Source organism: Myxocyprinus asiaticus, chromosome 22, assembly GCF_019703515.2.
Source record: "Myxocyprinus asiaticus isolate MX2 ecotype Aquarium Trade chromosome 22, UBuf_Myxa_2, whole genome shotgun sequence".
In the NCBI taxonomy this organism is placed as follows: Eukaryota; Metazoa; Chordata; class Actinopteri; order Cypriniformes; family Catostomidae; genus Myxocyprinus; species Myxocyprinus asiaticus.
This window is the reverse complement of record NC_059365.1, coordinates 37,988,271-38,015,000: the sequence shown is the minus strand read 5'-3', so window position 1 is coordinate 38,015,000 and position 26,730 is coordinate 37,988,271. Positions and strand designations below refer to the sequence as shown.

At 37.3% G+C, this 26,730-nt stretch overlaps 4 protein-coding genes across 7 annotated transcripts in view; 1 reads left to right on the top strand and 3 right to left on the bottom strand.

Moving 5' to 3' along the window:
• Positions 1-556, bottom strand: part of LOC127412728 (probable tRNA(His) guanylyltransferase) — a 4,534-nt gene extending 3,978 nt beyond the window's left edge. Inside the window, exon 1 of the mRNA XM_051649335.1 lies at positions 39-556. Within this exon, the coding sequence (XP_051505295.1) occupies positions 39-223 (185 nt within the window). The 5' untranslated portion in view covers positions 224-556. The remainder of the gene's footprint in view (positions 1-38) is intronic.
• Positions 557-919: 363 nt separating this feature from the next.
• On the bottom strand, positions 920-2,197 carry LOC127412735 (probable pancreatic secretory proteinase inhibitor). The gene is made up of 4 exons (XM_051649345.1): positions 1,990-2,197; positions 1,863-1,894; positions 1,658-1,770; positions 920-1,426 (listed from the first exon to the last, which is right to left on the bottom strand). Exons 1-4 carry the CDS (start codon positions 2,039-2,041, stop codon positions 1,381-1,383), a joined length of 243 nt encoding a protein of 80 aa, XP_051505305.1. The 5' UTR covers positions 2,042-2,197; the 3' UTR covers positions 920-1,380.
• Positions 2,198-3,123: 926 nt separating this feature from the next.
• LOC127412730 (protein NipSnap homolog 3A-like) lies at positions 3,124-13,036 on the top strand. 3 transcript variants are annotated; one of them, XR_007892471.1, is made up of 7 exons: positions 4,696-4,863; positions 5,835-6,042; positions 6,356-6,517; positions 8,421-8,570; positions 8,784-8,870; positions 12,756-12,870; positions 13,010-13,036. XR_007892471.1 is itself a non-coding variant. In XM_051649338.1 (6 exons), the coding sequence occupies exons 1-6, from the start codon at positions 3,236-3,238 to the stop codon at positions 10,317-10,319; spliced, it is 723 nt and encodes a 240-aa protein (XP_051505298.1). In that variant the 5' UTR covers positions 3,124-3,235; the 3' UTR covers positions 10,320-10,762. The 3 variants fall into 3 exon arrangements, 2 of the variants coding, with proteins under 2 accessions (XP_051505298.1, XP_051505297.1); XM_051649338.1 differs by lacking the exons at positions 4,696-4,863; positions 12,756-12,870; positions 13,010-13,036 and adding exons at positions 3,124-3,274; positions 10,243-10,762; XM_051649337.1 differs by lacking the exons at positions 12,756-12,870; positions 13,010-13,036 and adding an exon at positions 10,243-10,762.
• Positions 11,367-26,730, bottom strand: part of abca1b (ATP-binding cassette, sub-family A (ABC1), member 1B) — a 52,383-nt gene continuing 37,019 nt past the window's right edge. The window contains exons 23-47 of one of the 2 annotated variants that reach the window (XM_051649297.1): positions 26,380-26,455; positions 26,033-26,271; positions 25,877-25,928; positions 23,956-24,075; positions 23,698-23,846; positions 23,482-23,606; positions 23,301-23,399; positions 22,553-22,837; positions 22,325-22,463; positions 22,157-22,237; positions 20,892-21,061; positions 20,616-20,793; positions 20,390-20,505; positions 19,236-19,380; positions 19,022-19,145; positions 18,681-18,810; positions 18,398-18,518; positions 18,057-18,119; positions 17,845-17,951; positions 17,031-17,172; positions 15,838-15,972; positions 15,309-15,412; positions 12,999-13,091; positions 12,612-12,855; positions 11,367-12,279 (exon numbers count right to left, since the gene is read on the bottom strand). In XM_051649297.1, the coding sequence (XP_051505257.1) occupies positions 12,136-12,279; positions 12,612-12,855; positions 12,999-13,091; positions 15,309-15,412; positions 15,838-15,972; positions 17,031-17,172; positions 17,845-17,951; positions 18,057-18,119; positions 18,398-18,518; positions 18,681-18,810; positions 19,022-19,145; positions 19,236-19,380; positions 20,390-20,505; positions 20,616-20,793; positions 20,892-21,061; positions 22,157-22,237; positions 22,325-22,463; positions 22,553-22,837; positions 23,301-23,399; positions 23,482-23,606; positions 23,698-23,846; positions 23,956-24,075; positions 25,877-25,928; positions 26,033-26,271; positions 26,380-26,455 (3,381 nt within the window). In that variant the 3' untranslated portion in view covers positions 11,367-12,135. Of the gene's footprint in view, positions 12,280-12,611; positions 12,856-12,998; positions 13,092-15,308; positions 15,413-15,837; positions 15,973-17,030; positions 17,173-17,844; positions 17,952-18,056; positions 18,120-18,397; positions 18,519-18,680; positions 18,811-19,021; positions 19,381-20,389; positions 20,506-20,615; positions 20,794-20,891; positions 21,062-22,156; positions 22,238-22,324; positions 22,464-22,552; positions 22,838-23,300; positions 23,400-23,481; positions 23,607-23,697; positions 23,847-23,955; positions 24,076-25,876; positions 25,929-26,032; positions 26,272-26,379; positions 26,456-26,730 lie in introns of both variants that reach the window. The other variant, XM_051649296.1, reaches the window with a different exon arrangement.

Genomic DNA, 26,730 nt, shown 5'->3' with positions numbered 1-26,730 from the left:
CCTATTACCAGCATTATTAATTACAGAGATGGACTTACTTATGGAAGTTGCGTCCATCCAGTCGAACCACAATGTAGCAGTTTCTCAAACACGTGTCGTCAAGCTCAAAGTTTCTCACGTACTCAAACTTACTTTTTGCCATGACAGATGCTGTACTGAATTTATGACTTGGTGTCCTGTGCACTGTAAGACCTCCAACGTTTAACGACAACAGTCTCAGCATAGGGATTATAGCGCACAAACGAGGTGTTTACTTACTTGAAATTCCTTTAATTTATTATTTCTAAACATTAGTGAGAGAGTATTATCTAACTTGCATCAAGAGTGCTCGTCGTCGCAAATTAATTTTAATAAACATGTTTCATAAATACTTCCAGAAAGTTATTGTCGCAATATTTTAAAAACGCTTTATATAATTAATTAAAGGATATAAAATAATAATAATAATAATAATAAAATAAAAAATAAAAAGTTAATTGGAGAAGCGGAAATGTTTTGCGTCAAAACTCACATGTGAGTGAACGGTTCATTGTTTTGGTACGTCAGTTAAAATAGTCCCCCAAAACAAAGGTCAGAAAATTTAGTTCCGCCGCCGGGACATCTGCTGCTTTATGACGAAACAGTCGTGTTTTTATAAAAAGGTCACTTTGCTATAAATACCATTTATGGTGGAACGACATGTTTCGTTGGTACTTTCGTAAGAAAATTCAAAGATTACTGATAAAAATGTACTATACAACATGCTCAACTTGCAAAAACATCTGAATAAAGTTTCTAGCACCAACCTTATTGGTCTTGGTGCCAGTTTTAAAAATGTACTTATTTATCTATTTACAAAAAACTATTTTAACAATGTAACAATTATATGATAAAACTATTAAATTGTACAAATTAACACTGTAGAAATATGAGACATAAATGAAGCTCAGTAGGTTCATTTTATTAGCAAAATCTTAAAATAAAAGTATAAACGATCTTGTTACCATATATAGAAAAATGAGATGTATCTCAAAAACACTCACTCTTGACATATTGCACTCTGAGAAGCTCCTACAGAATAATAATAATAGGCTAATAATAATAGCTTAAATATATCTCAGCAAGACAGCACAGCATCGATGTAATCCAAACTGATTAAATGAGAAATAAATTGAAGGGAGCAATCAGTAAATGCAATAGCTGTAAATGATTAGATCACTCAAATATTATAAAACTGACACACATCATTATTCAGCTAAGTACTTAAAACATGCACACATCTGTATAGGTATACTGATGACATCCTAAGTGCAAAACAGGTCTAGATGTGCATAGCAAATAACACTTCTAACGAACATAGATAAGAAAAGGAGAAGTGATGATGTAAGGGATTTCTCCACCTCAGCAGCGCCCTTCTTTCACAATCAAGATGTCAGCATTAGTGTGCCTAAAAAACAAACATCCTATTAGTGATTTAACATCCCAGCAACCATACAAGCATTACAGCTCAATTACTTACTGACAGCATAAGAAATTAAGGGCAAAATAAATAAATATGTTTCATTGTTAGTGAAGGGATATAGTCTTTACAAGAATTCAGTGCAATGTTAAAAATGTAATAATTTATTATCCATATATATGTAAAACTACCTAGAATGAAGCAAACAAATGGACTCACATTCTCTGTACACACAGGGCACATTCATTGACGTATGAGATGCCATCATTTCCACACACAGGAGAGTAATTAAGAGGACATGCTTGATTGACACTCAAACCTCCACATGCAGGCTATCAGATAAACACACACAATCCACAGTGATTAACTGCAAATTACACTTCATCTTCTGTTGGGTCATATCTAGGGTCCAGTGTTCGCTTACCCTTCGGTAGAGTCTTGATTTGTCCTCTGCACCTGGAAGAAGCAGAGATAGGTTTTGTTGGTGGTATCCCATTCCAATAATACCATTCTAATTTAGGAATCACAGTAAAGGGATCACCTTGACTCACCAGCAGAGAGAAGGAGGAAAACGCTCATCAGTAGCACTGCTGTTCCAGTCATGATGCTCAAAGGTTTGTCAAAACACAAATCTGGATTTGCAAATTCTGGAAGTATCTTTCACTGTCAAAAGGCCTTTCCTTTGTAATGCTTTATGAACCTGATAACTTCTTTCCCTCAACTGACCAGCTTGTTTGTGAGTGCTGTAATATTTGAAGAGGTGGAGAAGAGGTGCTTATATTTTGATGGCTGTTCGCCCCACCTACCGGCACACCATCCCCTGTCAACAACAGTGTGAACAGAGCCTCTCTATTGTCTCATTAGGGATAAACATTCCAGTCTGTCCAAAAATTGCTGAGCACAATCCAAAATGCACTGGCCTGTTTAATGTCCCCAAAAACAGGTTTGGCTGGGGGTGGGGGGTGTTGGGGGGTCTCTGTTTATTGGCCCCAAAGCTAAATGAATGGAATTCCACTAAACTTTGAATGCAGATAACAATTGCGTAATAATAATTATGATCAAACGTTAGTGAATAATTAAGCAGGATGAATAGGACTGGGGAATTTTTGTTAATAATTCACAAAACAATATGTACAGTATACCTGTATCAGGGTAGTTGACATGACGAATTACAGCAAAGACATTAATAATGTTGAAAATGACAATTAAATAAATGCTGCATTCTTCAAACTTTCTTTTCATCCAAGTGTCCTCCACTTGCAGCAATGATGCCTTAGGCATTCTATCAGTCAGTTTATTCTAGATATTCAAGTTTTATCCCATGCTTTCTGCAGCACTTACTAGAGATGTCTTTGACTTGTAAGGTGCTTCTCATGAAATGTATTTTCTAACAACAGCTCAAACCCTCACACTTTGATTCAACCATCCCATGATACTCATATCTAAACATTAACCACTCACACTTTTCTATTCTTTTGCACATTCCACCCATTTCTTCTTATTTGCCTGTGTCTTTGAAAGTCTACCTAAAAGGCCAGAATCCCAGAGTTTTCTCTTCAGTGTTGTAGGTGAAATTGTTGTTTGGCATGTACTAGTCATTGAAGCTGCCAGTTTAGGATCTTTGAGGGGGTCTGTTTCTCAAACTAGACACTCTGATGTTCTTGTCTTGTTGTTTTAGGTCTGGGTTGTCCACTTCCCTCTCTATACTGGTTCGATCTAGTTTAGTTTCTTCTTTCAGTAGTGCATGAAGTAGCCTTAATCTCTCAGCAGAGCTATACTCAGGGCCATTTCTAGCTCATGGTAAAAACGAACCACCAGGGGCCCCCGCAAAGCAAGGTTATTTTTTAAATATTATTATTATTTATTTTATTTATAAATAAACAAGACATTTAAGCTGCTGTCTGTCTGTCTGTCTATCTATCTATCTATCTATCCGTCTGTCTGTCTGATAATTTTTTTTTCTTCTTTTTGTTCTTTTGGGCCTTTTCAAGCTTTTACTATTTTAATCTTCAGTACTAGGCTTTTTCAAGTCAACATCAAAGTTTGTCTTGACACACCTATCTAGTTTTTAATCTATGAAATATAATAAAATAATATATACGTTTAATGTGTGTTAAATGCTTTCATAAATATAGTCAACTGTACAAACTGTCTGATATCTTACAGTTTTTCTCAATTGCTTTGGCTCATTTTTTTGAAACGGTCTTAACATTCTGTAAACTGTAAGTGCAATTGTCACAACTGTTTCATGGGATATCACAACTCTATTGCATGTCTGCAAAATGCAGTAACTCACCCAAAACATTTAATTCATGCTTCAAAACCTAGTTATTGTGACAGTAAATTGGTCAGTGCCACCAAATGAAAAGGTTTTTTTTTTGTCATCATGTGAGCCGTACTGGTCAAAATGTTTAGATGTTTTTTCACCATGGCAGTCAACCCTGGAAATGTTTGTTATATACAAGGTTCATTTTTATTGACACTGACTGCTTACTGTACTATACAAGAATGTCAGTTTTGTCTAGCTGAATGCTATTGTGTATCACACTGAGCTTTTTAGATACCGATTTCAAACAGTAGGTAAAAGCTTACTGGGAAAAGTCAATACTGTACAGCACTGTATTACACAGAGAAAGGATATGCACATTTGTATGTATACAGTAAATTTATTTCTGTATCAATGTGTTACATGTAAACAGAAAATTCACATTTGCATGTCCATTTTTACACATTTCTTACATGTAAAGTCATATATAATGAACAGAAAATTGCCACAAGATGACATCCATGCACAAAAAAAAAAAAAAAAAAAAAAAATGCAACAATGAAAAAACATTCCCTGTCATAGATATTTATGGAATATGTACTGTATGTCTGACAGATTTTGATAATTGAATGGATCATTTTGCATGTGATGTCTCACACAATGAAAGAGTGTTTAGAAGCTGTGAAGAGTATGACAATTTCACTGAGAATCAACAGTTTTGACCAGCAAGCCATGTGCATTTAGTTATTGTGCAAATTGTAGACAGTTGTACTTACTCTTTTGCACACACGTGCAATTTGCTTAAATGAATAAGAAATTCAAATCTGGTGTGAACATGAAAATAATTGTTCAGAGATTTGAACTTATTGTTTTGAAAAAATAAATAAAATGATTCTCATTCGAGAATTGAGCCAAAGCGATTGAGAAAAACTGCAAAAAGCAAGTTTATGTGCCAATATGCGGCGCATTGGGTATAACTTCTCGGCTTCCGTACTCAGTGCACTTCGTTCAGAACTGCACGTCTGACTTGGCTTGTCAATCGCGCTGCAGTAGTTGCATTATGACACTCACAATGAACAAAATAACTCAGTTACGAAGCGCCTTTCGGAAAGCGGCTTTTCTCACAGAGCGCTTTCTCTCTTTGAAAAAGCGACCTGCGGTGAGTTTATATTGTTTAACACTTTAATCGTCAGTACTACGTTTTATTTGATTTACAATTTGTCAACAACAACTGAAATCTTTTCATTTGCGTCAGTTTTCTGCGCAGGACCAACTTTAAAAGTGATTAAATTGATGATGATTGTGTGTGTGTGTGTGTGTGTGTGTGTGTGTGTGTGTGTGTGTGTGTGTGTGTGTGTGTGTGTGTCAGTGAACGTCCCCCCATTGTCAAACATGTTTATCATGTAACTCCCCTGTTATTGTTCATTACTTGACAATGTCAGAAATTACAAACGCCTTTGAACATTGCAGAAGACCAGCTGAAATTAGTAATCAAAATAGAAACTATTAAATTAGCCGGCTTATAGAATATCCCTATAATATAGATCATATAAATACTCTATCCTAGTTCCTATGTTATGACTATGCCCTTGCGTATGGTTTGTGATACTCAGTTAAGTATTGATTTGCCTTGTTTTGAGAAAGAAAAAAGATGGATGTAGGCATATTGCATATAAGATTTGGGACCTTACTGGATAGAGTTTGACCTCTGTACTTCAGTCAGTATAGCCAGTGTGATTTTGCAGAATGTAAACATTTGTAGTTTATCTTTAACATGAGACAGCATTTTCTAGGTTTTTAAATGTGCTGTACAGATCATGATGGTTTGGATAGAGACTCTTGACTTTTTTTATTTTTTAAGAAGCTTATTTAAACGTATTTCCTTGTGAAATCCACCATATCACAAGATTCTAATGATTCCTTTGATTGTGGATCATGTACATACATCATATATTATGAAGTTCCACTCTAATGGTGCTGCAGTGTCAACACCAGCCTCAAATATTGCATGTTTTGCATCTCAGTTAATCACATATAGATTCAAGTGCAAATGTATTGTCAAGGCAGCAGTTCAATATCAGAAATGAACACTTGGTGTCACTAACAGCTTGTTTTCTATTTCCTGAGCAGCCCAGGGCATCAATATCCACTGGACCACAGCAGCAACACGAAACCTTTTATGAGTTCCGCACCTATTCAATCCAGCCTCATCTCAATACTGCCTTCCTCAAACTGACCAATGAGAAGATCCACCTGCGGACTGCCCACTCAGAGCTTATTGGCTACTGGACTGTGGAATATGGGGGTCTCAATCAGGTTTTCCACATCTGGAAGTATGGTGAGAACTTCAGCATGGCTATTAAATTATTAGACGTCTATTCTATGCTTTATAGGGTTCTAATGCAATTAAACACTTAAATGAATGCACTAGGGCACCTGACCCCAAGTACGGATTATGGTCCTCGTCACTCCACACACCTTTTATCATCAAAGTTTGCCAGTTCAAAAGGAATGAAATAGTTTTTTACTGTATTGCCTCAAAGATATTATGTGTTTATTAAATGTAACATTTCTTAAGACAAAGTACAACTCTGCATAGAACCCCATAATAGTAACCCCTCTTTTTCTGCCATTGCTGTGATGTTGTTTAGACAGCTACGCCCAGCGGGCATCTGTGCGGGCATCCTTGGCTCAGGACCCTTGCTGGATTGAGCAGTACATCTCTAAAGCAATGCCAATGCTGAGCTCTCAGGATAATGAAGTCACATACCTCGTACCCTGGAGTAAAATTCAGAAGCCACCCAAAGAGGGAGGTGAGAACTATATGCGGTTGATGGAATTATCATATACACTACAAGTCAAACGTTTGGACACACTTCAGTAATTCAACTTTCTTGTGGTCTTAAAATTCTTTTGGTCTAAAGGCTTATTCTTAACGACACACAAAAAAATGATAATCTTTCATGTCTTTATAGAACACGTCCCATTAACATTCACAGTGCTGTAACCTCAACCAAGCGTTTCCGGTAGCTGATCAAACCTGCACAACTTTCAGAAGGAATTTTGGACCACTATTCCTTACAGAAATGATTCAGCTCAGCCATATTCTTAGGATGTCTGGTGTTAACGGCTCTCTTGAGGTCATTCCACAGCATCTCTGTTGGGTTAAAGTCTGGGCTCTGACTGGGCCACTCCAAAAGTTGGATTTTCTTTTTTTGAAGTAGTTCTGTAGTGGATTTACTTCTATGTTTCATTGTCCTGCTGCATCACCCAACATCTGCTGAACCTTCTTCTACTAGGATATCTTGATAAACTTGGGAATTCATTTTTCCCTTGATGATGGCAAGCGGCACAGGCCCCGATGCAGCAAAGCAGCCCCAAATCATGATGCTCCCTCCACCGTACTTCACCATTGAAATTATGTTTTCATGTTGGAATGTGGTGCCTTTTTACACCATACATAGTGCTGCGTGTTCTTCCCAAACAATTCAACCTTAGTTTCATCAGTCCACAAAACATTTTCCCAGTAGCGCTGTGGAGTGTTATGGTGGTCTATGGCATACTTCAGACACGCAGCAATGTTTTTGTTGGAAAGCAGTGGCATCCTTCTTGGTGTCCTGACATGGACACCATGCCTGTTTAATGTTTTCCATATAGAAACTCATGAACAGAGATGTTTCCTTCAAGTCTTTAGCTGTCACTCTAGTTTCTTTTTATCCTCATTGAGCATTCTGCGGTGTGCCCTTTGAGTAATCTTGGATGGACGGCCACTTCTAGGGAGAGTAGCCACAGTACTAAATTGTCAATTTATAGACAATTTGTCTAACTGTGGACGGATGAACATCTAAGCCCTTCCAGAAAACTTTGTAACCCTATCCAGCTTTATGCAAAACAACAATTCTTGATTGTAGGTCTTCTGAGATCTTTTTTGCGAGGCATGGTCCACATCAGCAGATGCTCCTTGTGAATAGCAAACTCAAAGTGTTTGAGTGCTTTTTATAGGTCAAAGTAGCTCTAACCCACACCTCCAATCTCTTTTCTTTAATTGGATGCCAGGTTTGCCAACTCCTTACTCTTATTTACAAATGTAAAATTGACTGATTTTATATAAAGTAAATGCTCCAATATGTTTATGTACAGTATTTATTTGTGTGTGTGTGTGCTTATATGCATGCATGTGTGTTTGTGTATGTGTGGGTAGGTGTGGGTGTGTGTGGGTCAGGTTTTACTTCAACCACATGCACACACACACAAACACATTAATTCCCATCATGGCCAAAACATCATATTGATATTGGTTTCTGTTGTTCTAGCTTTAGGCTCTGGTGTCATTTTGTTAATGTTTTGGCACTGCATTACAATTTTAAAGTACACATTTTCTGGCATATTACAGCTTTCTCATAAGTCTTTATATGAACCGGGTCAAATGGACCCATAACTACTTCTTTGTTACTATTTTTATAGCATCATTTATAAATTAATGAACTTCATTCAAGGGTTAATCTGTAATAGGAGAAAATATTTTAACATTGAAAAAAGATACAAATAACCTTTAAAATGTGTTCATCACCAAAAACATAGCTATTAACAGACTGTTTTCAAATATGCAGAAAAGTTTTATCATTTACAAAACAAATGAATGCACACTTTTCAGACAATCTAGGAGGAATAATTAAAAAGGTTTTTAGTGTGTAATTAAAGTATAATCATCTATAGGAGTGTTTGAGCTGGCCACCTTCCAGATGAAGCCGGGTGGCCCGGCGGTGTGGGGTGCGGCGTTTCAGGCGGCAGTGGGGACCCACACAGGATCAGGGTACACTCATTCAGTGGGGGTTTTTCACTCTGAATTTGGACAGCTCAATCAAGGTGAGTGCAGACAAGACAGTAAGCAGATATGTTTTAGATTAACTTTTATCCCACAAAAAAACATTCACTTCATATTTATTTCACAGCTGTAACCTATATAATAATTTTAATATATGAATAATGTCAAGTGTAGTGACAGTATTAATGAATATCATGGAAAGATTCCAAATTGTTTTTATAAACGGTATTCTGACGTTTGTGTTTTGTGTGCAGTGCATGTTTTATGGTGGTACAAGAGTGCAGACGAGCGAGCAGCGATTCGGCATAAATCTCATGGAGATGTCAGAGTGGTTGCAGCAGGTACATTAAACGTGGCTTATTACAGCAGATAGTATCATACTGCCATTATGAGAGCATTCTGAGCTATTTTGCCTTGCCTTTGTTGACTTGACTGAGACTTGACGTCATTTTATCTCAATGTATTTCACTTCAGTTCTTTGTTACTGGTTTAACCCTTTAAGTTTGGATGGGCCCGCCAGCGGGCCGCGAGGAAAAAATAAATAATCGTCAATATATTAATAACTACAGTCTTGACCAACACAAAACAGGTATCGTTTGAAAGTTTAGAAGCTCTACTTTCCAATGCATGCAGGCATTATGACCAAAACATAACAAGTGCTTTAAACATTTGCAGACATTTGTAATTTGAAATTTGTTTTACTCACAGACAAAAATATTGTGAGTAAATGCTAAGTATATGTCTTTGACAATTATGTTGGTGTTGCTTATATGCTGCATTTTTCATGAAGTTATAAGCGAAAATATACGGAACATAAAATATTGCATACCATTAATTAGAGGAGCTGATTATCTTTCAAACAAGCCCACACACAAGGTAATCAGATGCATAAATCATTAGATAATCCACACGAAGCACAACGTTACCTATGGCCACCAGGAGATGGCGCCATGATGCAGACTCATTGAGTCAAAAGGCACTCATTCTGTGAAATCTCATTACTAAAATCATGTCTGTGTGCTATGCAAACCTTGAGTTATTGTTGTGTTTGTGTATTTAGTTCTTATGTACAATTATTATGTTTTATTTGTTTGGAGAGGCTTTTGGACACATGGAGACATTTTTGTACACTATGATAAATTATATTTGTAATGTTAAACATTTGATTGCTTTGTTGTATCAACACAAATATTTTCTCAGAGTTGACATGATTGGGAACAAAACAAAAGCAGTTTTTCGGAGCCACCTTATTTACACCCAGAGATATATAATGTAAAATAAGAAAAATAAGGAAAAAAGTAACGTTTTGGCTTAATTGTTTTGATTTTTTTTTTTTTTTTTTTTTAGTATGAGAGTCTCAGAATTTATCATAATCTATATCATTAAAACATTTGAAAAGTTTTCTTTACAATGATACCAAACCCTTGACCCTCCTTGTTTTTGTTTTTTTGTTAAGTAATCCTTTAATTTTGGGTATGCCACTCAAACAGTAAATCTTTAAAAACACCTTCAGAGCTTAAAGGGTTAAACAAAATTTTTGTGTAAATTGTTTGTGAAACCATGCTTGCTTTTTTTAAAGAATGGTTTTACCAACAATTTACACACAAAATCGTTCTGCTCATGTTTCATGACTCTGAGTGTACAAACAATAATTTGACTACTATATGAAAGCACCTTTAATTTTGTACATTTTTATGTTTTATTTTTCTGCAGTAAGGGAAAGTGCTGCATACCTGGTGTCACAGAAGAATAAACTCATGTTCCCCTGTGCTTTCTCACCCATCAAATAGCTTGACTTCCTAGTTGAAAGTCCAAAATGGAGAGATGTGGAGTGAGGTTACATTAATGCAGTAAAAGAGATCAAACTATGAACTTTGTCTGAACATATTTAATTCTGAGAAGTTCCAGCTGCATTTTGCAGATGGATGTGTTACTGAAGAAAATATTCAGTTGATAGTCAGTTAAACAGTGACACTTTGCTTCATGTCAGTTAAGTATCACTTTGTCACTTTATTCATGATATTTTGTAGGTTTTATTCATTAGGCCTGTATTATGTGTTGAGGGTAATTAACTCGCCTGAAGGTTGATCAATAAATGATGACAAAAAAATATATTTTCCTTGAAGGGACTTCCAACATAACCTCAAACTATTCCAGAAATGATTCTATCAATGTTCTGTGCAACACGTCATGTCATCTCTTTTCTTCAATAAATTCTTACATGCTAATGAAATCAACTTGAATTTCATGTACATGTAGGAACATTATAATTGCATGCATTTATTGATGCGATTTAAGGTGCAGAATTTTAAGCAGGTTGACACTGAAAATAATTCATACCTCAATAAGAGGTCAAACAAATATTAGGATTGTAGAAATGTCATGTTTTATTGTGTAAATACAGTAAGTCTACAAGCAAGTAACAGACATTCCACAGCCGAAAATTGGAATTGTAAACAGGTATTAAATGAGAAATATCACTTTTATAGGGTTTTTTGGTCAGACCAAAACTGATCACTATATAAAAACGGTGAATACATTGTCTGTGGAAAATCCAGTGCAAAGAAATGAACACATTTTGTCATTAAGTTCCAATTAACACCATAAGTAAAGTGCTTGGACGAAAGGCATCACTGTCGCCTTTCCCAACGAGATCCAAAATACTGATTTCACAATCCAGACTGAATGTATAGACAGATCACCCTTACTGTACTGAAAGGCTTCTTGTAATATGGCTGAAATTAACGGTGTCTTCTATTTTAGAATTCAAATTATGTTCCAGAGTTCTTTTGAAGGACAGAAGGCACATTATGTGTTTGATTTCGTTCACTTCCTTCAAAAAAAAAAAAAAAAAAAAAAAATTCTTCCGACTCTAGGATTTCAGTTTCAGTCGAGGTATTTATTACATAGTGTGACATAATATATACATTTTATTTTATAAAAAAACTCTACAAAATCAATCACTTCGCATTGTTCTACACTGCCCATACTCAATACAAAGATTGTTTACTCCACTTTGATTGGCATGTACAAAGTTAATGTGAGGCGCCCTTTGATAGAACAGCCTATAAAATAATGCTAAACAATTGTTCTCTTATAAATAAAGACATATAACAAACAAAATCAATTGAACATTTCAGCCCTTGCCACACAAACGATTATGATTCTTCAGCATGTGATTTCCAGTCTTCTGAAGAAAATACAATATAAAGACACTGACCCTGAATTATTGATCATTGGCATTTACCCATCGGCACGAATTACGTCATGTGATGAAATCGATGACCCCTTTGCTAAACAACTGCGCAGTCGTTTTACACCAGAAATGATGACAGATATTCAAGTTTAACACTCTAACACCTTGTAACCAACATGGCTTGGACTGAGCCATGCTCGAAACAAGAGAGAAGTCTTTTTAATTTGTTTGCATTGACTTGCATTGAGTATCTTGGCTGCATTATCTGCATCTCAGCTGACCAATGCAGGCATGTATCTTCAGGCGGAGGCCAGAACGGCAGAACTGCAGCACAAAGGCCACAAAAACATTGTGAAACACATTGAATCCATTGGCTCCACTTAGCTTGTAGTGTAAAGGGAGAGCCCAGCTCACACAAAGCTTTCCATGGGCTTCTCAATGTTGTCTTTGATAGACAGAGGGCTGAGTAACGCCATGTTCACCATTGTCTCTTTACGACGAATGGAGCTGTCTGAATGGTCGTCACTTTGGTCCTTGGCAAAGTTAACAAATACCTGTTGATGAAGAAGAACAGAATTCAGTCAAAATGGCACATTAAAAGCATACAATAAAAACATTTCTGTTATGATAGTCCTTTATAGCATTTAAGGACACAAAAGCCACAGGTTATGGGTTTATTGTGCAGGGAATTTTTTTCAGTGCTTATCACTGGACCCATAGTTGGCTCATTGTAGTGTATCAGTGCGTACATGGCTTTAGACTTGACATGAGAAAAAGAAAATGAAATCAACCCCATTTACTTCCTTAATAAATATGGTCTTTATTATGCCCTTAGTAAAAGTTCTGTTCTGATAGATAGATGAGATAGCTAAAAATGCCCTCTCACCTGGTCCAGAGTGGTCTGGGACACGGAGTAGTCCTCTATCCTGAGAAACTCTTTGTGCTTGGCAAGGATGCTGAAGATATGAGCGAGGGACGTGAGGGAGGAGGGAAGCATATATTGCAGCATGTTTCTGTGTTTCTCTTTCAGGGTGCTACCCGGCAGCTCGCTCTCTATGAACTTCATGACCGGCTGCAGATCAGGGTCAGGGCCCGCTACCCTCAGAATGATGGTGTATCCATCACCAAACCTGGAGGAAGAGGAAGCAGGGTCACAGATATTCACATTCAAAAATGATCTTCAAATTCTAATAAAAATCTCTAAAAACTGTTTCTTTCTAAAAACTTTCATTTTTAATGCAGCTTTTCTAAGTACTAAACATGTCTGTCTCACCTGTTCTTCAGGTGCTGGACGCTCCCCAGACAGCGGAACCTGCCGTTCACCATGATGGCCATTCTAGTGCACAGCGCTTCACATTCCTCCATACTGAGAGGAAACAGAATCGAGGTTAGTATGGTAGAAAACTGATTCAATTCTTTCTCCCCCCTAGTGATACTATATCCCAGACATAATACTTATTGTAAACAGAGGACTTTGCAGAATGAATGAAGAGCGCACTTTAATTGACTTAAGTGAATTAAGTAGAAATAGTAGAGTTGACATGTTGCTTAGCTTAGACCTTATGTCAAAAAATGCATCAGATCAAAGATTTCATTCAGAATGTCAAGTTGTGAAGAGTTTAAAATCAACATGAAATGATGTTCACAACCCATTTTAATTTGTGAATGAAACAAAATGTTTAAGAGGAAAGAAAGTAGGATGGGACTTTATGGGATTGGGATTTTATACAACAGGATTTGATTGGATCTTGAAAATTGAACTCTGTTTAAAAGGTGGTCGGAGGGGAGGGGTTGAAAAAGAAGACAGCTTGGTGACATCAGACAAAAAGAAAAGTAGTTTCCGAAGCAGAGCAATTTATTATATTTTGATTAAAGATATGTTTTTTTTTTTATTTGGAATAACATTATCCAATAAGTTATACAGTAATACTAGAAACACAAAAGAAAATCATTATTGCTGCTTGTTCAATTTACTTAATTAAAATGAACTAAAGCAACATAATTCCAGAACATTTTGTCACAACTTGATTTAATTGCATTTAAATTTCTATAAAATTAATCAATTACATTTCAATTTGTAAAATGAAAGTTTATTTAATCCATTTGAGTTGAGACTACATGAATACTTTTTGTGGTGTTGATGTATACTGTAAACCCTAATGTTGTCATTGCTGGAAAAATCAAGTTGTCTTAATTAAACATTACTTGAAATGTCAGGTTTTGGACTCATAACTCAAATATCTATGTTCCTTGAACTTATTTTTCTTAAAAATCCATAAACTTAAGATTTTAAGTGTTAATAACTCAAACTGTTGAGTACAAAATTGAGGCCATGGGGAATAACCACAATGCCTTGTGCTTCAGTTATTTACGTAATTATGTTTTAGCTCTTTTGTAGTATTAATTTTGTTGTTTTGTGTGATGTCGCCATTAAGGTGACCTGTGTCCCCTTTGGTCAAGTTGGACCCTGTTAACACTATCTCAGTTCTCCTTGTGCATGTGCAACTGAAGTACAGGTGTCTATGCATTTCTGTGGAGAAATAAGTTTATTTAATAACTGACCTAGAATATAGTTTTAAGTTTTTTCTTCATTATTTAAACTGTGTTATTGAATGACCTAAATTTGAGTCCATTCAGTTAACATTATTACGTTGAAACAACACATTTTAATAGCAATTTTGAGTTAAGTCTAGTTGCATCTAGTTACCTTAAATTAGTTAAGTTCATTCTATATGATCACCAAGTTAAGTGAATGTAATTACACAAGTTTTGGAGACACCATTGCTCAATTCACTTGAGGGAACAAGTTTACTCAATCAATTGAGTAGAGTCAACTTATAAGGGTTTTCAGTATAGAATTGATGAAACTGGTCAGGGGATTTCAATTTTCCAGCATGCTTTGCATGGGACTCGATATGGAGAGTTCATGTTAAAATTAAGTGTTATTTTATATGTTTTTGTGCAAGATGAATATAAAGGGGAATATAAATTGTTAGTGTTCAGTGTTTTGTTACGTTGAGATTTAGAAGAGCTTCTGTTATGTTGGAGTTTTTGGGGTCACCATTATGGTGAAGAGTGGAGCTTGAGCTAACGATGAGGACAGGTATATGTTGCACATGAAACTGATTGTTCGCGTCATTGAGCAATTGCTGTGCTAACCATAACATAGTTACTAGACTAAACTCTGTAGTGCTTCCAACCAGCATGTAATTAGCATGCTAATTTTCACTAGTTAGTACATAAAGAAATAAAAGATTTATTTTAGTTAAATCGACAAATAATTTTGTATGGTTTACACAATTCAACTAGGTTCTTTCTACACAAAGTGTTTGTGGTGCTACGACTGAATCAAATTCAGCCAAAGAGCAATTTTTTTTTAGTGTGTATTAGGAAACAAAATGTGGTCAATTTAAATTTCATGTTGACTTTAATGTTATTGAGATTAGCATAAACAACAGCTGATATTACCTCTACAGCATCAGTGTTCAATTGATTTAATTAAGTACATAAACCCTGGTAGTATTTTCTTCCCATTCTCTTTCATTCAGCAGTCAGGCATTAGGTCAGATCTGTTGCGTTTTACCTGTGTGAGGTAAGCACCACGGAGCGTCCCTCCTTGATGACGCTGTGAATGCAGTTCCACAGTGCCCGCCGTGCCTTGGGGTCCATGCCAGTGGTGGGCTCGTCCTGTAACCAACAGCACAGCCAGAGTCAGATTAGCCCACAGGTTTAACAGGAAAGACAAACTGAACAGCAACATGAGCAGGAAGAAAGCCATGTCTCTCCCTCATACGTGTTTCACACACTCAAATGAACCAAAACACACTCGTTATGTTCAACACGGGGGATTAAGCGTTCTTGCGTGTCCTTTGTGTAATCAACCCACTATGAGGCCTTATACAATTCGCAAAGGGGAAGGAGTTCAGTGTTATTCAGCTCTGGTGATGTTATAATCCTGACCTCCTTACACAACCAGAACAGGAAACCCAGCCGAGAGAATAATCAAACAGTGGTTATATGATCATATTGTTTTTGTTGATTTGTTTGCAGACATTCACAGAGGGAGGCAGTTGTGTAAGTGTGTGTGTGAGTGTTTGGGGAAATGCACATACCAGGAAGACCACTGGTGGAGCTCCTATGAGAGAAATGGCAGTGGAGAGTTTACGCATGTTGCCACCGCTGTAACTTCCTGCTTTTTTGTCCACATACTTCACAAGGCCCAGTTTACGGATTCCCCACTCTGCCACCTGTATGAGAAGCAAGACATCAGTGAAACCAATCATTTTAACAGTTTAACACAGCAATCTCACAAAAAAATGTCCAGGTCTCATTTCACCCAAAAATAGAAAAGAAGATTCAGCTCCATGTGAGTTCTGAACACTGGTTGGAATAGGGCAGAACCCTTGCGATGTGTCCAGGGAGGTGGGAACATTATTACACTGATGCACACACCTCAAACAAACAACCAATTCCATCAGTGATCAAGTGAGAGGGAAAAGACTTCTTTACGCTATTTGCTGAACAAAACAAACTTTTAAGCAATTTAATTACCACGGAAGCATGTCAAGTCTTAACACTCACCAAAAAGCCAATTCGGATGAAGTATTATGTGGGCCATGCCAGCGCTAAAAGCAGAACAAGACATCTGCAACACTTTTCATTTAGAGTTAAAAATGGCACTTGACAATGGTATTGATGCCCTGACGTGAATCACGTTTTTTTTTTTTTTATATTTCTATCTGTATACTGTGGAAGACTTTGTTTGAAAAATAAAAAAAAACAGTATTGTTACAAGCAGTATTGTTACATCTTGTTTTGATTTCTTTCCTTAGAAAATAAGTATATAGAGAGAGAGTCAGCACTTTCAAAATCTGTGGTTAATCCTGATTAACTATGAAAAAATTTGCGATTAATCGCAATTTAAAATTTGAATCGACTGACAGCACTACATCAAACAAATTAATTGTCGTTACCGTAATGAGTCTGAATTCTTTTATGTGTGTGCATTTTTCTCAGAATCTCATTGTAATTCAACAATTGTTTAAATCAGCATAAATTTGAAAAAAGTACAACCATGAAGTATAAATACTTTTACAATTTAAATAATATTATTTATGGTTATTAATACTATATATTGTTAATGTTTTCTTGCACTGCAGTTATGAGGATGACATTTTTTGCATTATGGTAATGACAGTTGGGGAGGATTTTTTTCACCCTTAAGGTCATATTTCATGAAAGTAATTAAAAGATAATAAATAAGAAAATGCCTAAATAATTGTCTTGGTTTGTATGTTCTGCTCACCTCACAAACTTCCTTTTCAGGTACACCACGCAGGATGGCATAGAACTCCAGGTGTTCCCGACCTGTTAGCAGGTCGTTGATGGCATCAAACTGAGGGCAGTAGCCCATGTTCTGATGAACTTCATCTATCTCCCTGAGTATACTGGACATCAAAAAGAGAATGTTTACCACAATGATACAACCATAGAATTCATTTTATGATTTCTAAGTGTAACATATACTCTCACTGAGCACTTTATTAGGTGCACCTGTTCATCTATTTATTCATGTGATTGTCTAATTAGTCAATTGTGTGGCTGCAGTGCATAAAATCATGCAGATACAGATCAGGAGATACAGTTAATGTTCACATCAACCATCAGAATGGAAAAAAAAACTGTATCTCAGTGATTTCAACCATGGCATGATTGTTGGTGCCAGACGGGCTGGTTTGAGTATTTCTGTAACTGCTGAACTCCTGGGATTTTCACACACAACAGTCTTTAGAATTTACTCAGAATGGTGCCAAAAACATCCAGTGAGCTCTGCAGACGGAAATGCCTTGTTGATGAGAGAGGTCAACAGAGAATGGCCAGACTGGTTTGAGCTGACAGAAAGTCTACGGTAACTCGGATAACCGCTCTGTACAATTGTAGTGAGCAGAATAGCATCTCAGAATGAACAACACGTCAAAATTTAAGGCGGATGGGCTATAACAGCTGAAGACCATGTTGGGAACTTTATTAGGACCATAGTGTTCCTAATAAAGTGCTAAGTGAATGTATATGAAACGTTTCTATTAAACTCATAATTGCATATGTTCAGATCGCTGTACCTCTTCCCTGCTAGGAAAGCTTCTCCACTTGTGACCATAGAATCTCCGGTTAGCATTTTAAAGGTACTTGTCTTTCCAGCTCCGTTGACACCGAGCAGACCAAAACACTGAAAGAAGAATGAAACAGTCATCAGTTTGTGGTCTTACAGCAGTCAACAAGAAGAGTGATTCATTCGGATGAGTTTGATCATGAGGCAGTCATAATTAATTACCTCTCCTGGAGGAATGCCCACACATAGACGATCAACAGCAGGCTTCTGTTTCCTCTTGTACACCTGTTAGACAAAATAATTAAATATTGTTTAATAATTTTTTGGGCTTTGTATCAGGATGACAGGAAATGATATGGAGAAAAGAAGGGAACTGGTTAAGGACAGGATGCAGTCCAGGTTCAAACCCACATGTCTCATATGAGCACCACTTCATATTGTCAGGAGCATGTGATAAATGCTAGGCCACTGCTCTGATGACACAGACACTTCATATTTTATTGTATCTTTTCTAGTTTAAATTCATCCAGGTGACCCAATATCCTTGGGTGAAGATTTCTTACCTTTGTGAGTTGTCGGAGTTCCAGAATGTCTCCTTGTCCAGCTCCACTTATGATCTTCTGCCTCTCTCTGGCAACATCCTCATCTTCTTCTCCAATCGGACTCAACTTGGCACTTAAAGACCTGTAAGAGTTGTTCAATCACTTATTTTAGATCTTCAAGTGAAACTATGTTATCTGCAAATCATTTGAATTCCTTTACCATTTCTGTGAACAAAATGTTTTATTTCAGAGAACAATGGGTTTCGACAGAATATGAGATCGTGTAAATATCGATGAAGCTTACTTGGGTTTGAAGAAGAAACGGTACTGGATAAGGACCGTGATGGTGAAGAAGACCACTCCTTCCACCGCCATGGCGAAAAGATTTTTGCCCACCATGTCCCACTCGAGTGGCGAACGGAAACGGTCCTCGCCTGACAAAAGACAAAGTTTAATATTCACCATATATAACGATTACCCTAACAATACCTTGCAGTAGCTACAGCTAATACAGAGGACAAAGGTCAAGTTATCAGGTCACACTTTGAAATGTTGAAATTAACATTGCTATAATTCTTAATAGAGCTTAAATTGTATCCAAGAATCTGCAAACCCAGATTCAGAGTGTAAGTAAGCTAATCTTACCAAATCTCTCAAGGGCGTCAGCCATGGCCTGATTCTTGACCATGTCAATAAGACCTCGACCCAGACAGAAGTGGGGGAAGATCAGTAACACATTCTTCAGGATGTCGTTGATTCCACCAATTTCCTGAAGATGACGAGATGTGCACAAATGAGGACTTGCTTGTGATATCACAATTACCAACATTAGAAGCAGACCAGTAAATTGATTTCTTACATTATTTCCAAACAGCTCCATTACAAAAGTGGACACACTGCCATTGATCCCAATGAGAATGTTGACGCTAGTGAGAACCACATAAGCAGTGCTGGGGATTTTGAATAAGAATGAAGCCGGGTACATGAGAGGAGTAATGGACCATCTGAGATGAGAAAAGAATAATTATTTATATTCACAAAATCTGTTGTGCTGCAAAATGGCATGAACCTACATATATACACAGTGTGTAAATGATGAGTCACTATGGGAAGACTCCAACATTGTGGGCTCTTTTGACTTGGGACAATGTACAGAGGCCCCATGTGAGGCCCTGGCCATATCTAGGGATCAAATTATCATAGAGATATGGGAGGTAAGTAGGGATGTCATAAATATCAATATATCGATCATTGATTGGCACTTTATTTTAACTATATATTTTTGAAGCATTGATATATTAAAATTAGCCGACATTTAAATTAGAAGCCTAATTTGGGTGCTTTCCAATTCACCCAATTGGCCTTTTGTTGAACAGTCTGGCATAATAGCATTGGGACACCACAAGAGGGTGATATAACATTTACTGAAGCCGGTAGCGGGTAGTAAAGGCATAGGTATCACACACACAGGATGAGCTGATGCTGTGTAGCAGATGGCAGTCCAAAGTTATGAAGGTTTTTGTACTTCTTCGAGAATAAACAAATTGGCGTTGATGAGTTTGCAGGTTAGTATGTGAAACTGGTTTAACTGGGCAAACTGAATGATTAGGAATGGTGATGTTTATTATGCAATTTCTCTGTGTGTAGCCTTGAATAGATTGTTCATTCAAGCTGTCAAAGCAGCACAAAAGGTGTGTACCTTAATATAATTATTATTATTTATTTTAGAACATGCCATGTCGTCCGCTAGGATGCGTCCGGTGTGCGTACCCCTTTAATTTACCCTGCTGCTCACACTTACCAAAGTTGTGTTGACAAATATGTTTGAAAAGACAAAGACTATTGTGCACCGAACAGCCCTATTTATATTAGAAGAAATCGATGCATGAAAAAGGCATCAAACCCAGGCCTAGGGGTAAGCACTTTTGACTAGGGGAAGACTCAGTGTGTTTTGCATGGGCATGCACTACATGACTTGAAATAGCTGCATAGGAATGCTTTGATCTGTCTTACCCATAGAGAAGCAGCAGAAGGGCAAGTACAGGTAGGTTGGTGGAAGAGACGTAAGCTTTTTGTTGGAAGCACACAAAGATCAGGATGACCAGAGTTGCAGGAACAACATAATTGCACTGTAAACAAACAAAAGTATGCATTATATGAGGACTTTAGGTTGGTAGCTGAGTAGGTTAACTCTGGAGTGAGATGCATTATGGGATATAAAAGAGGAGCAGACGCTCACCATGTCCCAGAGAAAGTTGGCCAGCCAGTATAGGAAGGGCTGAACTCCACTGATAAACTGCATGTGCTTGGCCTTATTCACACGCTCCTGAATGAGAAAGACAACGAAGCTTGCTGGGACGAAAGACATGGCGAAAATGACACAGATGGAAACCAACACGTCCACTGAGGTAGTCATCCTGAAAAGAGTTTAATAATGAGCAAATAGTTTCAGTAATAATAATAAACAGGAAATACATTTGTATTACTTATTTATAGTTGTTCTATAAATTCTTACAGTGCCACTTGAGAAAGCTGCTCCTTGGTCAGATTGAGCGGATGGTTGAAGGCAGTCATGCCAAACTTGCGGGGGTCTTTGCCAGGTGGCAAGTTGGCACGCAAGATACCATTGTTCATGACATTAAGGAAGGCGCCAATACTGTGCCAGCCCTTGTTATTGAACCATATCTGAAAATAATGACATAAAACCAATAAGTAACAATTAGGGGCAGATTCACTAAACAGTTGCGGCACTTTTGTGCGTGGTATTTCAGTGCAAATACCTGCATCTTATTCCCTAACCACCCGCAATCACGTTTACCGGGCACAATCAGCTCTGAAATTGCGCTGTGTCTTCAATATTTAAACGAAGTCATGTCATTCCTTCCGCGCAAACACGCCTCCTTTCTATGTAAATTAGCTCATTAAAGATTGCGCTTCATTTAAAAAACTCTGTGCGATTTGACCTGCGCAATTTACATCGCACTATTACTGCCAAATAAAGGTAGTCGTAAAATTAATTTTATATAAAAGAGATGTTTGTGAACACTTTCATCTAATCATTCCAGCAGTAATCAAATACTCATCAAATGATGTTGAAGAGCGGTATAATCTGGCATGTGTCCAGATCCGCAATGTCATCAAGAGCATGTTCTGCATGTTTAAGAGATGATCCAAGTGTCTGGATCAAAGTGATGCTGTTCAATCCCAGCAGGGTGGGTCAAATACGGTGGTCTGCGGCATCCTCAGCTATACTGCACTCAGAATCAGACCGCAAAATCAGAATTACATGTGCAAATTGCGTTCAGCAGCAATTTTATGGGTGAGTTTGCGCTGTTGCCTGATCTGCATAATTCCTTTAGCGAATCGGGTGCTTAACAAGCGCAGTTAGCTTGTAAAAAAAATGGCGCTTTTGGCAGCTGCAATTAATTCTTATTGAATTTGCCCCTTAGACTCAAAGTGAGAATTCAAAATACAAGAGATATATATTAGTTAGCATGAAACAATGTTCACAACCCATTTTACATCCTTTATGTGATTCACTGAGAAAATAATGTAAGGCAGGACTTGAATTTTATCAGGTATTGAATGGAGCGTGAAAAGTGGCTTGGTGATGTCAAATGAATAGAAAATTTGATTAGAGTTGGAGCAAGTTATTACATTTTAATGAAACATTACAAAGATAACATTTGTTCCCTTTGGAATAACATGCACTGATGAACTGGTCAATTCTGATTTCATGTTGACTTTAAAATGGGTCCAGTTGTCCAGCTGCTCACTCACCTTGACATTATTCTTAGTGTCCAGCCCATTGATGAAAGCAGACAGGCTGTTCAGGAAACGGTCCGCTGCTGAGCCTGTGTTCTGAAGGTATACGAGAATAAATACATTATGCACATTATTCCGGAGCGGTGTATGATTCAGATTGTAAGAGTCAATGTTTTAGCTTACCTTCCCCAGCTGGAAGATCTCCCTGACTCGAGAGATGGCATCATCAATCTCCTCGGCAGGAGGAAGTACCTGAGTACTTCTGGCGCCCAATGAAAATCCACCATACCTGAATTCATTCACCCAGATCTTGTTCTTCAAGCTATGAAAGAAAAGCATTCATGAATGTGCTGAATAAAAACAAAAACTCACGGCTGAACATATGGTTCATATGGTTCACTATCAAGTTACCTTTTGCCAATGATCTGGGCATAGGTCTTCACTAGATAGTCTGAGATGTTTCGTCCCGTCAGGTTTTGGAGGGTTTCGGTTTCGCTGATCTTCATTTCAAGAGGTGGCAGTCCACCGGCTCCAGCAGGGCATTCTGGGAGCATCTTCTTATTACCATCACAGCTGCATTCACAAGCAGGGGATGGGTTATCCATGGTCCAGTTCGCCGTCCTGAAAATTTCACTTACACTCTCTGGAACTTCTGGTGTAGACCAGTCCTCGTCAGCCATTGTACAAGGAGCATCACTAAAATCCAACACAGACTATTTATTTTCCAGAATTGAAAATTATGAGCAGAATCTTCCCACGTGTTTTCACCAACAAATTTAATTCATTATTGCTGAATGAGTATTTATTTAGAATAAACTTTTATATATTGCTAGATGGATTTTCATTTGAATGACATACAAGTCTTTTAATTAATACATTTAAATGATTATACTTATTAGTGTACAAATAAGACCCTCAACAGAGAGACTGATGTTATCACGCTGGCTTGCATGCAAGTTTTACTCTACACAAGCACTCTACATAAAAGCAATATTTTTTTTTAATATTTTAGAACAGAACTTAAAAAAAATTATATTCACTATTAAAATGTGTGACTTTTCCAGGCCTGGAACCATAAATGTTATTATTCCCTGATATATCCAAGTTTTTCTTGATTATGGGAATCCTGCAAAAATGCAAAAAGTATTGAGTTACTTACGGAATTGGTTCTCCTTCCATGCACCGTGTTCCAAAGCCAGGATCATCTAGTAAAGCATTGAGTAATTTTTGTGTACTTCTATCATGTGGAGCATCATCACTGTAATGAAGAGTGACACTGAATTAGTATGCAGACATGCACTTATTTTAACTTCACGTAGAGCAACAGTGTTTCTATATACCTGATGAATGTGAACTGTTCTTCATACATCCATGGATTAAGAGCCAGACTGGGATATTTTCCGAAGGGTGGAACAATTAGACTGAATACTAGTGCGATGCACACAAACACAGCGGGAAGAACGATCTACAAAAAGAATCAATGAGTTTATCAAAACTATACTGCACTGACTGGATTTGTATTCTGTATTTCTCGTAATGCTGTGGGATATATTTACCTGTGCGAAGAAGCCTTTCCTCGACCGGCGAGCATACAGAAATCTTTTCCACAATAAAGCCACAAACTGTTGCCTCTTCAAACTCCAGCCTTTCACCTGGTACGAGCCTTTACCATTAGTAAGACTCAAATAGTCTGTCTCTTTAGATTCTGTGATCAAACATATCAGCAAGAGTCAGCAACAAGGACATTTACAACTCAACAAAATTAATGAATGTGTGCTGTGTAAAGAGTAGACATTTCAGGGTAGAAGGTTTACCTGGATCAGCATCAGAGTCATTGCAGTCAAAGTAATCGTCTTCGGTCAGGGGTTTGAGGCAGCTCTGGTGGTCGGCACCAAATGCATGTCGTCTGTGTCTGCGCATGGGCACAGTTCCATCTAATAAAAACATTAATACAAAACGAGATCTTTACTTGATGTGTTTCTAATGTTTATTCAGTACTAGTAAGATAATAAATGGGGAGTTGAAACATTCTGCAATGCAACATGTTATACTCACTGATTACAAAGAAATCAATTACTATAATTATTTTTTTTATTAGTTTTTCAAGTCAAAAAGTAGTAAAACATATTACATTTTAAATTCTTGTAGTGAGATTACAATTACTGACTTTCAATAAGGGTAATCACAGAAATGTATAATTTCTGTGCCACTAATGCCACCGAAAGGAATTGCAAAAATAAACATTTGTTTTCAAACAGCCTTGTGAACATTCCCCTGTCTAATGTTGATCGAACAAACAGATAGTCCCGCCCCCAACTCATGTCATTGGTTGAGTCAGTATTGTTGTGTTGGGCTGGAAACAAACAAACAAAGGAATTTTTATAGTGCCACAGAGACACAGTGTTTGCAGTTTTCGAGAAAATTAACATACGAATTGCTTCTTGGTTGTCTCTGCATATTAAGCTGGGACAGGAGAAAGTATTTTAACTCCAGAAAAGTTACACATTTCAGCTTTAAGTACATTACTTGGGTTAAACATATTTTCAAAATAATATTTATGCAGAATACATTCAAAGCAAGAATTAAGTATGTTTATATGTTTGTCTGTTTGCATTTCTGTATAAGCATAAGTGTCATTGTAAAGGCTAATTTATACTTACTGGGCAAACAGGCTTCTCTTAATTTGCCTTAAATGTTGACGAAATGCAGTGACGTTTTTGTTCTACCAAGGTGTTCTTTTGTTGATATTTCTCCAGTTCGCGCACATCTCTGAAATCCTCAAGTAGGTATAGCTGCAGGCTGGAGACCTCCAAATGGGGGCGGGGTTACTCCAGAAAGGGGTGTGATTACTCCAAAAGGGGGCGTCACTTACACTTAATGGCGGTTTGGAGCTTCCGCTCCTGTTTGGAACACTGCCTGCAGTTATATCCTTCTTGAAATTCCTGACCTCTGAGAACTCGTCTACCATGTGGGTGTGGTTTGGACGTGAAGTTTGTTTATTTATAATCGTGCATGCCAGCCGAGGAGAAGTTACGTAGGTTACTATCATTAAAAATGGATAACTTGGAAGCCCGTCTCTCAAAGATTGTGCAGAAGCACACTTTTTTTATATGATTAAAAATAAACTTTAGAAAGACAGATTGGCCACGACAAATATATATATAGAGAGAGAGAGAGTGGAAGGGGCTCCATGACAAGTTTAAAAAGTCAAAGAAGCGATACAGCACTAAAAGCGGCGATCCATGGAGAGAAAGACCAGCATTATTGGCATTACTTCCATGGCTGGAACAGTACGTTTCAAACCATGGCTTCAACCTCAACAAACTGATTTTAAAACAATGATGTGCGTAGTATAAATGCCGGCTTTGTTCGCCTAGAGTGCTTTAGTTCGTCTAGGAGAAAAAGTTCAGCGTCTTCCATTGTATAAATTAGACTAGAGAACGTGTGGTGTTGAGTGTACAACAATGAGCAAGGAGGAAATCTAGACGTTATTTTACATTTTGTTCGAATTTGCTAGTTATACTCCATTTAAAACTATTTTAAACAGCATTTTGGAAATTCATGCAGTTGTTTTGACCATATTTATTAAGAGACTGTATGAATACATTTAAAAATGGATTTGTCACACCAGCTCCTTTAATATACACTTTCCTTAATACATTGATATACATTTTAACCTAAAATCATGATGTTGATTAAAAATGTGTTAATGTACATGTCATTCATCAAATTTACCTGAGATGATTTCTGTGTCAACTCCACTGTCCTCTGCCACTTTCAGAAAAATCTATAAAATCAAGAAGGAGAGTTCATAAACAAATTTCGTATTCAGAAGTATTTATTTAAAAGTCTAGTGATGGCTTATTGATGGCAGGTAAGAAAGTACTGCACCTCTTCAAGACTAGTATCTGAGACACCATAGCTTGAAATGCCCAAGTCAGCGAGCCGTTCGTCCATGTCATGGAAGAGTTCAACAAAAGTACCATCTTTAGCAGATTCATACGGCAACACATATGTGATCTCATGACCAAGGTCTTCCACCATGCGGGCAGCAGGAACATGTTTCAGGATTAGACTGGAGATAAGGGACACGTCTACGGGAACAACAGGAGATTCAGGCCAACTAGTTCCTGCAAATACATATAGAATGCAGAGAAAATGTTATGGATTAGTTAGCTTCAAAGCATGGGGTGAAAATGACCAATCATTTTAAGGTTTGAGGTCAGGTGGTATCATACCTAAAGCTGTGGCAGCTTCACTCTCTTGGTCACTGCCCAAACCTGCATCTGAACTGCTCTCTGATGCATCATCATCCTACAAAACCAATGAAACAATGCTTTGGTTTAGCATTTACTTTGGTCATCATTTACTTTCTCGTCCTTCTAAACCTGTAAGTCGTTATTCACTGCAAATCTCTCCAATCTCATTATCGTTTGCATATATTAAAACGTGTTACACCGAGTTAGATGTCAATGTTGCTGAACGCGATTGTTTCTCAGGTGTCACGTGATAGATCGTGACATGGCAAATTGGAATATGCGGATGTGCAAATGAGGTATGAGAGCTATGGTTGAGAGGGAATATTATCC

Bases quoted from the DNA above. Each gene is read 5' to 3' on its own strand.
- LOC127412735 (XM_051649345.1), bottom strand. From the start codon at position 2,041: ATGACTGGAACAGCAGTGCTACTGATGAGCGTTTTCCTCCTTCTCTCT. The intron at 1,895-1,989 runs GTGAGTCAAGGT...TGCTTCTTCCAG, and splicing joins TTTCCTCCTTCTCTCTGCTG to GTGCAGAGGACAAATCAAGA. The intron at 1,771-1,862 runs GTAAGCGAACAC...TTTATCTGATAG, and splicing joins AATCAAGACTCTACCGAAGG to CCTGCATGTGGAGGTTTGAG.
- LOC127412730 (XM_051649337.1), top strand. From the start codon at position 4,765: ATGACACTCACAATGAACAAAATAACTCAGTTACGAAGCGCCTTTCGG. The intron at 4,864-5,834 runs GTGAGTTTATAT...TTTCCTGAGCAG, and splicing joins CTTTGAAAAAGCGACCTGCG to CCCAGGGCATCAATATCCAC. The intron at 8,871-10,242 runs GTACATTAAACG...ATTTTTCTGCAG, and splicing joins TGTCAGAGTGGTTGCAGCAG to TAAGGGAAAGTGCTGCATAC.